The sequence below is a fragment of the Hemiscyllium ocellatum genome, chromosome 2 (assembly GCF_020745735.1).
Source record: "Hemiscyllium ocellatum isolate sHemOce1 chromosome 2, sHemOce1.pat.X.cur, whole genome shotgun sequence".
Classification (NCBI taxonomy): Eukaryota; Metazoa; Chordata; class Chondrichthyes; order Orectolobiformes; family Hemiscylliidae; genus Hemiscyllium; species Hemiscyllium ocellatum.
In genome coordinates, this window is record NC_083402.1 from 148,175,203 (window position 1) to 148,189,589 (window position 14,387).

Below are 14,387 nucleotides of genomic sequence, written 5' to 3' on the forward strand. Positions count from 1 at the left end.
AATTCTGGTCTCCTTCCTATCGGAAAGATGTTGTGAAACTTGAAAGGGTTCAGAAAAGATTTACAAGGATGTTGCCAAGGTTGGAGGATCTGAGCTATAGGGTGAAGCTGAACAGACTGGGGTTGTTTTCCCTGGAGGAGGCTGAGGGGTGACCTTATAGAGGTTTACAAAATTATGAGGGGCATGGATAGGGTAAATAGACAAAGTCTTTTCCCTGGGGTTGGGGAGTCCAGAACTAGAGGGCATAGGTTTAGGGTGAGAAGGGAAAGATATAAAAGAGACCTAAGGGACAACTTTTTCACACAGAGGGTGGTATGTGTGTGGAATGAGCTGTCAGGGGAAGTGGTGGGGGCTGGTACAATTACAACATTTAAGAGGCATTTGGATGGGTATATGAATAGGCGGGGTTTGGAGGGATATGGGCCGGGTGCTGGCAGGTGGGACTAGATTGGGTTGGGATATCTGGTCGGCATGGACGGGTTGGACCGAAGGGTCTGTTTCCATGCTGTACATCTCTGTGACTCTGTTTGTAATTTTAAATTAAAAGTGAAGGGATTCATAGTTCTATTTTACTGTTTCTGCTTTGCTGTCTTTGGAAATATTTCACTTTGATTGGCTGTTTACCCTGTTTGCTATCACTGCTCCTTGACTTTGCACCACATTTCAGTCACTCAGGGTCAGCATGGTGGCTCCGTGGTTAACACTGCTGCCTCACAGTAACAGAGACCCAGGTTCGATTCCACCCTTGGGTAACTGTTGGTGTGGGTTTCCTCCGAGTTTTCTGGTTTCATCCTCCTGTCCAAAAATGCGCAGGTGAAGTGGATTGGCCATGGAAGGTACAGGGATGGGGTGAGTCTGGGTGAGATGCTCCTCAGAGGGTTGGCATGGATTCAGTGGGCCGAATGGCCTGCTTCCACACTGCAGGGATTCAATGATTCTACGAGGGCTGTGCCACAGAGATCATGACTGTATGTGAATGGCTTGCTTTGAGGTCAGTGGCAAGTGTGGGTCAGCGTACTGCTAATTCAATAACATGACTGATCAGAACAATACAAGTTTAGTACTTTTATTAATAAATACTTTAGTCTTGGAATTAGTTATGTTTCCAGTGCAAATGAAGAATAGGCCGCTTCTATGTGATTTGTGAATTAGTTACAAAATTAATCTTTCAGTCAATTTCACCAGTTTAGTTGTTATCAATCTGTGTTCTCAATTTAGTCAAAGATGCAGAAATGGATTTTGTCACATTTTATTCTTGGTTGCAATCGAAGGTCAGTTAGTTATTTCAGTAGGCACAGTGGCTCGGTGGTTAGCACTGCTGCCTCACATAACCAGGGACCCAGGTTTGATTCCTCCCTTGGGCGACTGTCTGTGTGGAGTTTGCACATTCTGCCTGTGTTTGCGTGGGTTTCCTCTGGTTTCCTCCCACAGTCCAAAGATGTGGAGGTTAGGTGGATTGGCCATGCTAAATCAGGGATGTGGAGGTGAGATGTATTAGTCAGGGGTAAATGTAGCGTAATGGGGAATGGATCTGGGTGGGTCACTCTCCAGAGGGTCGGTATGGGACTTGTTGGGCCAAATGGTCTGTTTCCCCACTGTGGGGATTCTGTGAAGTAGATTTTTGGCATTTGAAAATAATAAAATATTTAAACGTAATTCCACTTATAATGTGAGATTGTATTAAGAAACGAAATCAAATTCTGATAAACTTTCAAGTAACTATTTTACAAATACAAAAGCTTTGTGCTTGCAACTGTACAGATCACGAAATACATTATGTTTTAAGAGAAATTAGGAATTATTTTTGAATTAAAATATTTGTACAGAACAGTTCATGTAAATCAAAGCTCAGCTTCAAATTAACAATTGATTTTTCACAAGTTATTTTTCATTTGAAATCCGGAATTGTGCACTTTTTTTTCAAAAAGAAAATCTACACAGGACCCTAATGGTAATCTGACCAAGTGGTCTATGTTGATTTTTACATTTCACATGTGGCTGCTGCTCCCTCCTCCTTCTCATTCTTTTAAGTTTAGCACCTTTTTAGTTTAGTTACTGGGATGTGAATGTTGCTGGTAAATGGAGCATTTGTTGTCCATCCATAATTCCTTTTTGAGCTGAGAGATTTATTATTTCAGAGGGTATTTGAAAGTCTGGAATCACATCTAAGCCACACTGGGTCAGAACAACAAATGTACTTCCTTAAAGGTCATTAGTGAACCAGTTGAGATTTTGCAACAATTGATCATTTCATTATCACCATTAGATTATGAATTTGTATTAATTTAATTTAAATTCCTCTAGTTTCTATTGGAACCCATGTCCCAGACCATTAACATGGCTCTCCGGGTTTATCGTGCAGTGATATCACCACTACGCCGTCATTTCCCCCTTTGTAATCTTGCAATCTCTTTAGTGCTTTCTCTTGTCACATTTGCTCCTCTTCCACTTGCTTGAAATTCTATACAAACAAGCCACAGCTTGTGTAAACTGTAAGGCATTTAAAAGCCAGGGACTTGTATGTTTTATTACTGTAGAATATGTCTAACTTACTTTATGTAGGTTCTGAAACTCTGAAAAAATTGAATGGTGGAGATGGAAAAAGAAAATCAAAGTTCATCACTCAAAAGAAGAAGAAAGGGACAGTAACAAATAATCCCAAAAAGCTGGAACATGGTACTGGAAAAATATATGCAGCAAAGTTCAAGGGAAAGCAGCAGACGGGAAAAAAACGGAAACCATTTGCTGGAAACAAAGAGGGTATGTAGCTGATTTATTTATTTTAGTGGAACTTTTCTTTACAAATGAAAATGCAAGTAATTGCTGATCTTTTTAAGACAATTTTACAAATCCATCTTTTAAAATTTGTAGATAAAATATGGATGCATAAAAATCATTGACTGGATTTTGGGTCATTTCAAACTTTGTCTATTTTGTATATAATATGACTATACATGTAACTTATTCCTTTTAAATTATATATATATTTTCTTCAAGTTGTTTTGGTTTAATATTCCAAACCCTTATACATTCATCAATAAATACAGTTGAAGAATTATTTAAATGAGTGAACAGACACTTAAATGTTTAAAAACCTTGCCAATTATTGACAACAAATTTGTTTCTAAAACGTCTGCTTATTTAACTAGCGCTGATGCAATTTGTCAGACTTCTTATGTTTTGTAATTCTTGGCAGAAAATTATGTTGCCACATAAACAATGGAGCAACAGCCATGTGCTGTGCCATGCTGACGTATATGCTGCTGAGCAATCGGTATAGTTGTCTATACGTGGCTTCTTGGTCTTGGATGACATTGCGATTTTGTTTTTGAGTGTTTGTTTCCAATGCAGGTAGGAGAGCAGTGCCAGTTAAAATGTTAGCTTGACCCATCTCTGTGCACCACAATTATTGTTACACAGTTATTTGGACTCACCTTCAAAGATTAGAAGATTTCATTTTATCAAGTAAAGGAATGGACCTGTCAGTCCAATGCAATTTTTATTTTAAAAATCACGTTACCTTCACCATTCTCTCATGTATAACTTCAATTAACACAAATCTACCAATCCTCCAGCTCTCACGGTGAGCTTATAGTTCTTGCTTGCAAGGCCGTAAACACTGTTCCCTTCTCCTCGATGTGGAGAATATTGCTGTTGTGCCCCTTAGGTATATGCTCACCAACAGTAAAATCTTTGTTTTAGGTAGATGTAACCAAATTATCTGCTTATTCTTAGGTTTTACGAACCTAATCTAATATAATCACTTTATAATTATTTTTGGAATCTTACCTTCTTAATTTTTATTATACTTTTTTTAACTAATTCCATGCCTCGGGATATATGCTCAGACATCATTGCTTTTCCTCCATTTCTGTATGATGCAAAAGATCTCTTGAATATATCAAAGACATCGCTATGTAGTAGTCTATATTTGATTTTGAGTTCATGTATAATATGCCAGATATTATGTGTTGGGTATGAAGTGAAGCTACTAATATTTTGTCTTTTAGGCACAGCAGCGAAGAAACCGAAATGGGGTGATTACAAAAAGCAGAAGAAAGAACTAAAGCAAAACAGACAACTGGACAAGAAAACCAATTATGATTTAGTTGTTCGCTCAAAACATATATGGGAAACTGTAAGAAGGTACTTTTAACAAAGTTTGTTATTATCTTGATACATACTCACCTTAAGTCAGATGATTAGATTTTCTAGTTTAATTCCTGTTAATAACCATAAAGCCTCCCTCCAATTTAAGTAAGTTGAGTGCTAGTCTTATCTGAAATACTTGGTATTTTATTTTCCTTGATCTTGTTTCTATTACTTTACTATCGAGGTTGCTTGCAATCCACCAAGGAAATTACTTTCAACTTGATCATTTTAAGTGCATCCAGTTCTCTGATCTGTACATTTCCTGTATCGCACCGTGACTTTGCCTAACACTACCTTAATGGCTGTGATTTTATCTTTGAATATCAATATTCTCCTGGCTGATACCAACCTTGAGTATCATTTAAATGTGAAGGGAATGGAAATGTAGTTATTTTATTCTAGGATCTCCATCGATAGAATATGGTTAAACCAAAGTTTATAGACTTGGTTATTAAATAATTGCTTCGAACTCAACTCAAATCTTGCAGTTACTTAAAAGCAGCTATTATGGATTTCAGTTAAATCAAATTGCCTACTTTGGCCTTTAAAATGTAATTTCTTATGTATGGCTATGAAAAGAGGAGGAACTGCATTATTATGATGGCTAGATAAGATGTCCTGCAAGTCCAAAAGTCACGTCCAGAATCTATTTGGATCCTCTATATTTGATACCTGATCGCCCTCTTTCTGTTTTGAATCTAGTTTCATTTAGCACCATATTGTCATATCCCAACGAGGCTATTCTTGCCAGGAATTCACTAACCTCCTTTACCATACTTTGTCTTTGTGTGCACAACCCAATTTAATTGTTCTTGTATTCTCTTTCATTCCATCCTCTCACCAGACCCTATTATTTGTTATCCTACTGCTACTTGTCTTCCCTTTTTTCCCAGCACTAGCAATCTTTCTGTAAGGATCTTTATCCTGACTCTATTTAACTGCAAACTCTTTGATCTGTGCGTGTCCCACTTTCCCAGAACTAATCCCAATGCTTCAGGAATATAAAACCCTCTCACCTGTACTATTTCTCTAGCAACTGTACACCTGCTGTATTCTCTCATTTCTGTACACTGAAGCGCACGGCATTGAAAGCAATTCAGAGATTATGACCTTATGAAGTCCAATTCATTAGTCTGTTTCCTGATTGCTTGCTTGTCGTTGATACCAATGCAGATAACAAGCTTCAGAATGTCTGCAGTTGATCGGTGCCATACTGGACCCTGAAACCAAGGAAGCAACATAGCACCCTTGAATATCGTGTGCCACTACAGAAATACCTGCCTGCTCTCCTAACTGTTGAATAATTTATCACTATTGCTTTCCTAATCTTGTTTCTCCCAAAATAGGTGTATTTTAACAAAAGGTATAGATATTGAAAAATGTTACTATGAAACCATGAATTAACATGATTTTCAGTCAGAGATGATCCACTATCAATAAAATCAGTAAATGAAAACCGGTTCTAACCTACAGTATCTGTTAAAACAAAAGTCAATATTTAGCATTTGTGGGCAGGTGCTTCCATTGTAAATTTCTTATGTATTTGTATGTTTTGGGAAATTAATTTTAACTAGTTGCTTGACAGTACAATACTTGAGAAAAAACTGAAAAAACATGATGTTGAAAAGTTTTGGCTTGCAGTCATCGGGACTGAATCATAATATCAAATTTCAACGGGAATGCCATCATACTTCAAAAGGGCAGAATGCTGATTGGTTAGCAGGTAGAATCTGGTTGAGAGAGGCATTGCCAGAGAGAATATAATGGGAACAATTACCTCCCTAGCTTTTGTTTAAATTCAGCCCGGCAGTTTGACTTTGATTCATCAAGCATTGCCACAGGTAAATGGAGGTGGGTGGCTTACAACACACATAGCGAAGTGACATTGTGAACCCCTTGAATTACTTACAGTGTGAAAACAGGCCCTTCGGCTCAACAGGTCCACACCGATCCGCAGAAGCACAACCCACCTGTACATTTACCCCTTCATCTAACACTACGGGCAATTTAGCGCGGCCAATTCCCCTGACCTGCACATCTTTGGACTGTGGCAGGAAACCAGAGCACTCGGAGGAAACCCACGCAGGCACGGGGAGAATGTGCAAACTCCACACACACACTCGTCTGAGGTGGGAATTGAATCCGGGTCTCTGGGGCTGTGAGGCAGCAGTGCTAACCACCGTGCCGCCCACGGTTGTTAATGTAATTGTTTGCACAGTTGAGACTGTTTAGCAAGTGTTCTCCAAATTAAAGGTTGGACATTATGTTCTGAATTTCGTAAGAATGAGCTGGTTGTATGGCCAGTATTCTGCCCATTATGAGCAGCTGAAGGACATGCTGTTTGATACAATCTGTCATTCATTTAGGAAGTGTGTCCCACATACCTGGCATCACCCAGGCACTGAATATGTGCATGTTTCTTATTTTTGTAGCAGGCAGAATGACTGACTGTGGGACAGCATCCTGTGTGATAAGTAATGGTCTTGTTGCAACAGCACTGTAGTAGGGTCAAGTGACTGACTTCACCTGTTGCTGGATTTTTGAGACACCTTAAATTCCAGAGTAATCTGGTGTGTACTGGGCCCTCTTCAGCACAGGAAGTGACAGTGTTGGGTACGTTCAAAAATTTGCTCAATATGCAACAAGCTATGATCTGATTGGAGTAGCTATTATCCCACAGGTAAAAGCAACCTGCAACCTCATCTCACACAGTATAAATTGTTGTTCCCTTTGAAGTTTGATATTCTTGCAGTGGTGTGATGAGTGCCAAACGAAAAGGTTTGAACCATATTTTGTTTTCTGTAATACTCAAAACAATTATTGTTTTTACTCCTTTCGAGGGTATATCAGAAGGCTGCTTCAAATTAATCATTTAAATTGGATTCTTCATTCAGTCCTTGGATTAGCCCAGCTGTGGAAAAGCCAATTCTTCATTCATCAGCTATTTTAGTGATTCGTTAAGCTAACAATAATTGCACTGAATGTACTGAGTTTTTGACCATGTCCCTTTCTTGCTGTGAGCTATTTGCGCGTGTCAAATGTCCAAATTCCTTGCTGATTTACCTTCATGGTCAAAGTATTGTACTTTATACTTTAAAAACATACCATTTTTTTAAAAAAAATGAGAAAGTAGTCTTTTTTTAATAAATGTTTTAAGCATTTAAATCATCTTAAAGTTAATTTACTGTTTACAGAATAACCTCATTTCATACAATTTGTATCTTTCGAAATGCAGGAAAGAGTGCAGTAAAGAGAAGAGAGCAGAATTGATGAAAGAATTGCAGAAGTTGGTCCATGGAAACATTAAAAATGTATGACTATTTCCAACTTCTGTTTTCAACCTTTTGGTTTTAAGTCTGTTTTGTGTATAAAAAGTGACTTCAATTCAAATTTCAATGTCGCCCCAATATTGAAAATGTTTTTCTTTAATTGGTGTTTTATGTTCCAGTCAATAACCTATCAATCACATCATTCATTTCTTTCAGTTAGGATGAAAAGTGAAGTTTACTTCCCTTTCATTAACAGAATAATACACTATTTTTCACATTATGTAACATTTTGTCCTTTCTAAGAGGAAAAGGCTTCTCTGTAAGTGGTGCCTGGGGCGATGTGCAGGTTCTGAGCATATCTATCACATTTTAGATTTAACACTAGCATATGCTGAAATTTAAAAATACAGATGGGCAGTTACTTCATGCTGCTTTTCATTACCTTGCCTTGGAATTGGAAGTTTTCCATCTGGCAAACTTGGCATCAAATTGCATTTAAATTCTGATTTGTAGGCTGCCTTTTGGGCAAATTAAGCACAGCTCCAACCTGCTATTCTCCTGTTTATAAACAATGTGTCATTTGACTTGTTGTGAATACGATCACAGGAAACCCAGTTGCATGATTTCTAAGATGTCTTTAAGCATTGGATTACTAACTTGATACAAAAATGCTCTTGAAAGTGTTGCTGGGGATTATGTCGCCTGAATTTATCTCACCAAATTTGTAATCCCTTGTGGTTAAAGAAGCAGCAGATTTTGGATTTGTGATGAATTGTATTTTACCATTTTGCCAGATTGCGTTTGCACATGATTCTGCTCGAGTTATCCAGTGTTATGTTCAGTTTGGAGATGAAAAACAAAGACAAGAGGTCTTTGAGGAATTGAAAGGTACCTAAATTCTTTGTAAGCTGCACATTACATTGAGAAAAGATATTGTTTAAATGCTTCCTTTTGCTTGACATCGATTTGTGTTTTATTTACAGAGCATTTGGTTAGTTTAAGCAAATCCAAATATGGCAGACATATTGTGAAAAAATTTCTAATGTATGGGTAAGTAGAATGTTTAGATTCCTGAAGGCAGGAATGCACAGTATTTATGTAACTTGTTGGATTTATAGCGCACTAAATCATCTGCTAGATTGTTCTTCATGACAGCTTTATCCTTGTGACTTAAATTTTGTCAGGGCTAAACTGCCTCTAATTTGGGAATAGGGTTAAGATTACAAGATTGCTGAGGTTGGCTTGTATGTGCTGCATTGTGGAATGAAAGAATGTAAGTGCTATACGTGTGATTTTCTTGTTGAGCATGGAGTTTCAGATATTGTATCATGTGAACGTGGGACATTCCTGAGTGGAGGCCATGATGTAGCAAACATCTGTCTAAGGGCAAGCCCTCTGCTCCTTTCTTCACACTTCATGTTCTTAATTGTTTCCCTTCAGCAACTCAGAGAAGCCTCATGTTTTCAATTTCAAATTGTTTAACATTCAGTCTTTGTCCCTCTACCTCTTTCTAGTCTTCAATTAACTCCATCACGTTATTTTGCTTTAGAATATTGCCACTCTGAACAATTGGAAGTTTTTGATATGCATTAACAATCTGTCCTCCTACACTAGAGATGTTTGGCATATGTGGGTGTGCTCCTCTCTTTTCTCTCGCGCGATCTCTCTCTCTAAAATGCACAACGGGCCATTGGAATGTTTAAAGGCAAGTCAGATAGAGGGTCAGGAATCTCTGCAAAACTAATGGAAGTCGATGACTAAAAACACAAATGAAGATAAACATAGGAACAGGAGGAGGAGGCCAACGTTTGGGAGAGGATTTGTAGCTCGGGTGCTCGTTGTTGTGGTTCTGTTCGCCGAGCTGGTAGTTTTTGTTGCAAACGTTTTGTCCCCTTTCTAGGTGACATCCTCAGTGCTTGGGAGCCTCCTGTGAAGCGCTTCTGTGATGTTTCCTCCGGCATTTATAGTGGCTTGTCTCTGCCGCTTCCGGTTGTCAGTTCCAGCTGTCCGCTGCAGTGGCCGGTATATTGGGTCCAGGTCGATGTGTTTGTTGATAGAATCAGTGGATGAGTGCCATGCCTCTAGGAATTCCCTGGCTGTTCTCTGTTTGGCTTGCCCTATAATAGTAGTGTTGTCCCAGTCAAATTCATGTTCCTTGTCATCTGTGTGTGTGTGGCTACTAAGGATAGCTGGTCGTGTCGTTTCGTGGCTAGTTGGTGTTCGTGGATGCGGGTTGTTAGCTGTCTTCCTGTTTGTCCTATGTAGTGTTTTGTGCAGTCCTTGCATGGGATTTTGTACACTACTTTGGTTTTGCTCATGCTGGGTATCGGGTCTTTTGTCCTGGTGAGTTGTCTGAGAGTGGCTGTTGGTTTGTGTGCTGTTATGAGTTCTAGTGGTCACAGCAGTCTGGCTGTCAGTTCAGAAATGCTCCTGATATATGGGAGTGTGGCTAGTCCTTTGGGTTGTGGCATGTCCTCGTTCCGTTGTCTTTCCCTTAGGCATCTGTTGATGAAATTGCGTGGGTATCCGTTTTTGGTGAATACCTTGTATCGGTGTTCTTCCTCTTTTTGCAGTTCTGGTGTACTGCAGTGTGTTGTGGCCCTTTTGAATAGTGTCCTGATGCAACTTCGTTTGTGTGTGTTGGGGTGGTTGCTTTCATAGTTCAGGACTTGGTCTGTGTGTGTGGCTTTCCTGTATACCCTTGTGGTGAATTCTCTGTTCGGTGTTCTCTGTACCATCACGTCTAGGAATGGGAGCTGGTTGTCCTTTTCTTCCTCTCTCGTGAATCGGATTCCTGTGAGTGTGGCGTTGATGATCCGGTGTGTGTTCTCTATTTCTGTGTTTTTAATGATTACAAAGGTGTCGTCCACATATCTGACCCAGAGTTTGGGTTGTATTTGCGGTAAGACTGTTAGTTCTAACCTTTGCATTACTGCTTCTGCTATGAGTCCAGAGATCGGTGATCCCATGGGTGTTCCGTTGATTTGTTTGTATATCTGGTTGTTGAATGTGAAGTGTGTTGTGAGGCACAGGTCCAGTAAGACACAACAAACAGTGAGACAAAGTATCGTACCTCTGATAATAAGGAAAAGACAAACACACAACCTCAACACCAAAGAGAAAGAAGCACTAAAATCACTAAGAAACGATAAGAACATAATCATACTACCAGCAGACAAAGGCAGAATGACGGTCATCCTAGACAAAGCAGAGTATATCCAAAAGGCACAACAACTACTTGCAGATACCAACAGCTACCAAAAGAGGGAGTCTGACCCCACCCCACAGCTCACCAATAGGATAAACAACACTGAGGAATCTACAAAAAAACAGACAGATAACCAGGTCTGACCTACAAAGAATGAAACCGGGAAGCAACAACACCCCCAGATTCTATGGACTACCTAAAGTACACAAACCACACATCCCACTCAGACCCATAGTATCACTACCAGGGACACCATCACACAAACTGGCTAAAGAACTACAGCAGAAACTCAAACACCTGGTCAGCGGATCCAGACACTCTATACAGTCAACACAGGAATTCTTGGACATCATCAGAAATATACACATAGACAAGGAAGAAACCATAGTCTCATTCGATGTAACGGCACTGTTCACCCCTATCGACAAGACCCTAGCCAGAAAAACAATATCCAACCTGCTGGACATACAGAACAGACAACAGGACGTTGAACCTATTAACAAAGACTGCATACTTAAACTACTCGACCTGTGCCTCACAACACACTTCACATTCAACAACCCGATATACGATCAAATCAATGGAACACCCATGGGATCACCGATCTCTGGACTCATAGCAGAAGCGGTAATGCAAAGGTTAGAACTAACAGTCTTACCGCAAATACAACCCAAACTCTGGGTCAGATATGTGGACGACACCTTTGTAATCATTAAAAACACAGAAATAGAGAACACACATTGGATCATCAACGCCACACTCACAGGAATCCGATTCACGAGAGAGGAAGAAAAGGACAACCAGCTCCCATTCCTAGATGTGATGGTACAAAGAACACCGAACAGAGAATTCACCACGAAGGTATACAGGAAAGCCCCACACACAGACCAAGTCCTGAACTATGAAAGCAACCACCCCAACAAACACAAACGAAGTTGCATCAGGACACTATTCAAAAGGGCCACAACACACTGCAGTACACCAGAACTGCGAAAAGAGGAAGAAGAACACCGATACAAGGTATTCACCAAAAACGGATACCCACGCAATTTCATCAACAGATGCCTAAGGGAAAGACAATGGAACGAGGACATACCACAACCCAAAGGACTAGCCACACTCCCATACATCAGGAGCATTTCCGAACTGACAGCCAGACTGCTGCGACCATTAGGACTCATAACAGCACACAAACCAACAGCCACTCTCAGACAACAACTCACCAGAACGAAGGACCCGATACCCAGCATGAGTAAAACCAACGTAGTGTACAAAATCCCATGCAAGGACTGCACAAAACACTACATAGGACAAACAGGAAGACAGCCAACAACCCGCATCCACGAACACCAACTAGCCACGAAACGACATGACCAGCTATCCTTAGTAGCCACACACACAGATGACAAGGAACATGAATTCGACTGGGACAACACTACTATTATAGGACAAGCCAAACAGAGAACAGCCAGGGAATTCCTAGAGGCATGGCACTCATCCGCTGATCCTATCAACAAACACATCGACCTGGACCCAATATACCGGCCACTGCAGCGGACAGCAACTGACAACCGGAAGCGGCAGAGACAAGCCACTATAAATGCCGGAGGAAACATCACAGAAGCGCTTCACAGGAGGCTCCCAAGCACTGAGGATGTCACCTAGACAGGGGACAAAACGTTTGCAACAAAAACTACCAGCTCGGTGAACAGAACCACAACAACAGGAGGAGGAGGCCTTTCATCCCCTCCAGTAAAAAATGAGGTCTGCAGATGCTGGAGATCACAGCTGAAAATGTGTTGCTGGTCAAAGCACAGCAGGCCAGGCAGCATCTCAGGAATAGAGAATTCGACGTTTCGAGCATAAGCCCTTCATCAGGAATAAGAGAGAGAGTAGCCATGCAGGCTAAGATAAAAGGTAGGGAGGAGGGACTTGGGGGAGGGGCGATGGAGGTGGGATAGGTGGAAGGAGGTCAAGGTGAGGGTGAAAGGCCGGAGTTGTCAAGGTGAGGGTGAAAGGCCTTTCACCCTCACCTTGACCTCCTTCCACCTATCCCACCTCCATCGCCCCTCCCCCAAGTCCCTCCTCCCTACCTTTTATCTTAGCCTGCATGGCTACTCTCTCTCTTATTCCTGATGAAGGGCTTATGCTCGAAACGTCGAATTCTCTATTCCTGAGATGCTGCCTGGCCTGCTGTGCTTTGACCAGCAACACATTTTCAGCTTTCATCCCCTCCAGCCTGTTCCACCATTCAGTGAGATCATGGCTGATTTGTGGCCTAACTCCAAATGCTTGCCTTTGGCCAATATTTCTTTAATATCTTTGCTTAGTTGAAATTTATCTGTCTTAGATTTTAAATAACCAACTCATCAAACATCAACTGACATTTGTGGAAGAGAGTTTCGAGCTACTACCACCTTTTTGTGTAAAAATGCTTTCTGGCATCTCCCCTGAACAGTCGGGCCCTAAGTTTTAGACTGTGTCCCCTAGCTCTAGAATCCCCGACCAGTGGGAATTGTGAATGTTTATTGTCCCTGTCTCTTACTGATAATGTCATGAAGACTTCAACCAGATCACCCCTTAACCTTCTAAGTTCTTTGCGCACAGTTCAGGTCACCACATTACCAGAAAGATGTGGACGCTTTGGAGAGAGTGAAAAAAAGGTTAACCAGGATGTTGCCTGGTATGGGAGATTTCAGCTTCTGAAGAAAGTTCGGATAGACTGGGTTTGTTTTCACCTGATAGACGTTTATAAGATTGTGAATGGCATGGATAGAGTGGAACATATCAGACTTTTTCCCAGGGTGAAGGGGTCAATTACTAGGGGACGCAGGTTCAAGGTGCAAGGGTGGTGGGGGGGTGGAGTTTAAAAGAGGTGTGCGAGGTATATTTTTCACACAAAGGGTGATGAGTTCCCAGATTGCACTACTAGAGGAGGTGTTAGAAACAAAACCAGTAGCAGCATTTAAAAAGCGCCTGAATAAATACACGAATAGGAAGAGAATAGAGGGATATGGATCCTGTAAGTGAAGACAGTTTTAGTATGGAAGGGCAAAATGTGTCAGCGCAGGCTTGAAGGGATGAAGTGCCTTTTCCTGTGCTGTTTTGCTCTTTGTTCTAGAGAAAACAAGCAACAAATGAAAAGAAAAAAGACAGACCGAGTAAGAGATTTTTTAGTGGGAAATCAGTATAGAAAATAGATAGAACTTCAAAGAAAGAAGGAAGGGCAGGCACCTTTTATGAGAAAAGACAGAAATTGATGAAAGGAAGAGGATGTAAACGAGCTGAAAGAGGAATCAGTAGCAGAGGTAGTATGCCTCTTATAGAAATTGAATAAAGTAATAAGTGGAAAGAGTACATCAAGACCTGTATGACACAGATGGCAAACCAACAGAACTAGAGTAAGGCAAAAAAAGCATTTCCCAGGATGGTTTAGGACATAATCTTCTGGAGTGGGAAATAAGTGAAAGCAGAAGAAGCAGGAGGATGTGATGGAATACCTGCAGCAATGATAGATGGGGTTTGGAGCCAGAAGACTATAGTTCTGGTCTTGTCATAGCTTTTCCGTTTGCTTTTATTGCTACTGGGGTAATCCTTTTGCTGCTTAAAATGATCTCTTCGTTTTGTGGAAGCTAAAGAGGGGAAGTATTCAGCATTGGATGCCAGTTCTCACTCTCTCTGCAACAAATATGTCCAGAGATCAGTGAAACTGCAGGTAAAGTGGGTGGAGTTTATTATTGATTGATGTCTAACGAATT

The 14,387-nt window shown here is 40.6% G+C and overlaps 1 protein-coding gene across 1 annotated transcript in view; it reads left to right on the forward strand.

The window, feature by feature from the left end:
- Positions 1-14,387, forward strand: part of pum3 (pumilio RNA-binding family member 3) — a 48,551-nt gene that overhangs the window by 8,743 nt on the left and 25,421 nt on the right. Inside the window, exons 3-7 of the mRNA XM_060846851.1 lie at positions 2,563-2,760; positions 4,011-4,146; positions 7,388-7,463; positions 8,216-8,309; positions 8,405-8,471. Of these exons, the coding sequence (XP_060702834.1) occupies positions 2,563-2,760; positions 4,011-4,146; positions 7,388-7,463; positions 8,216-8,309; positions 8,405-8,471 (571 nt within the window). The remainder of the gene's footprint in view (positions 1-2,562; positions 2,761-4,010; positions 4,147-7,387; positions 7,464-8,215; positions 8,310-8,404; positions 8,472-14,387) is intronic.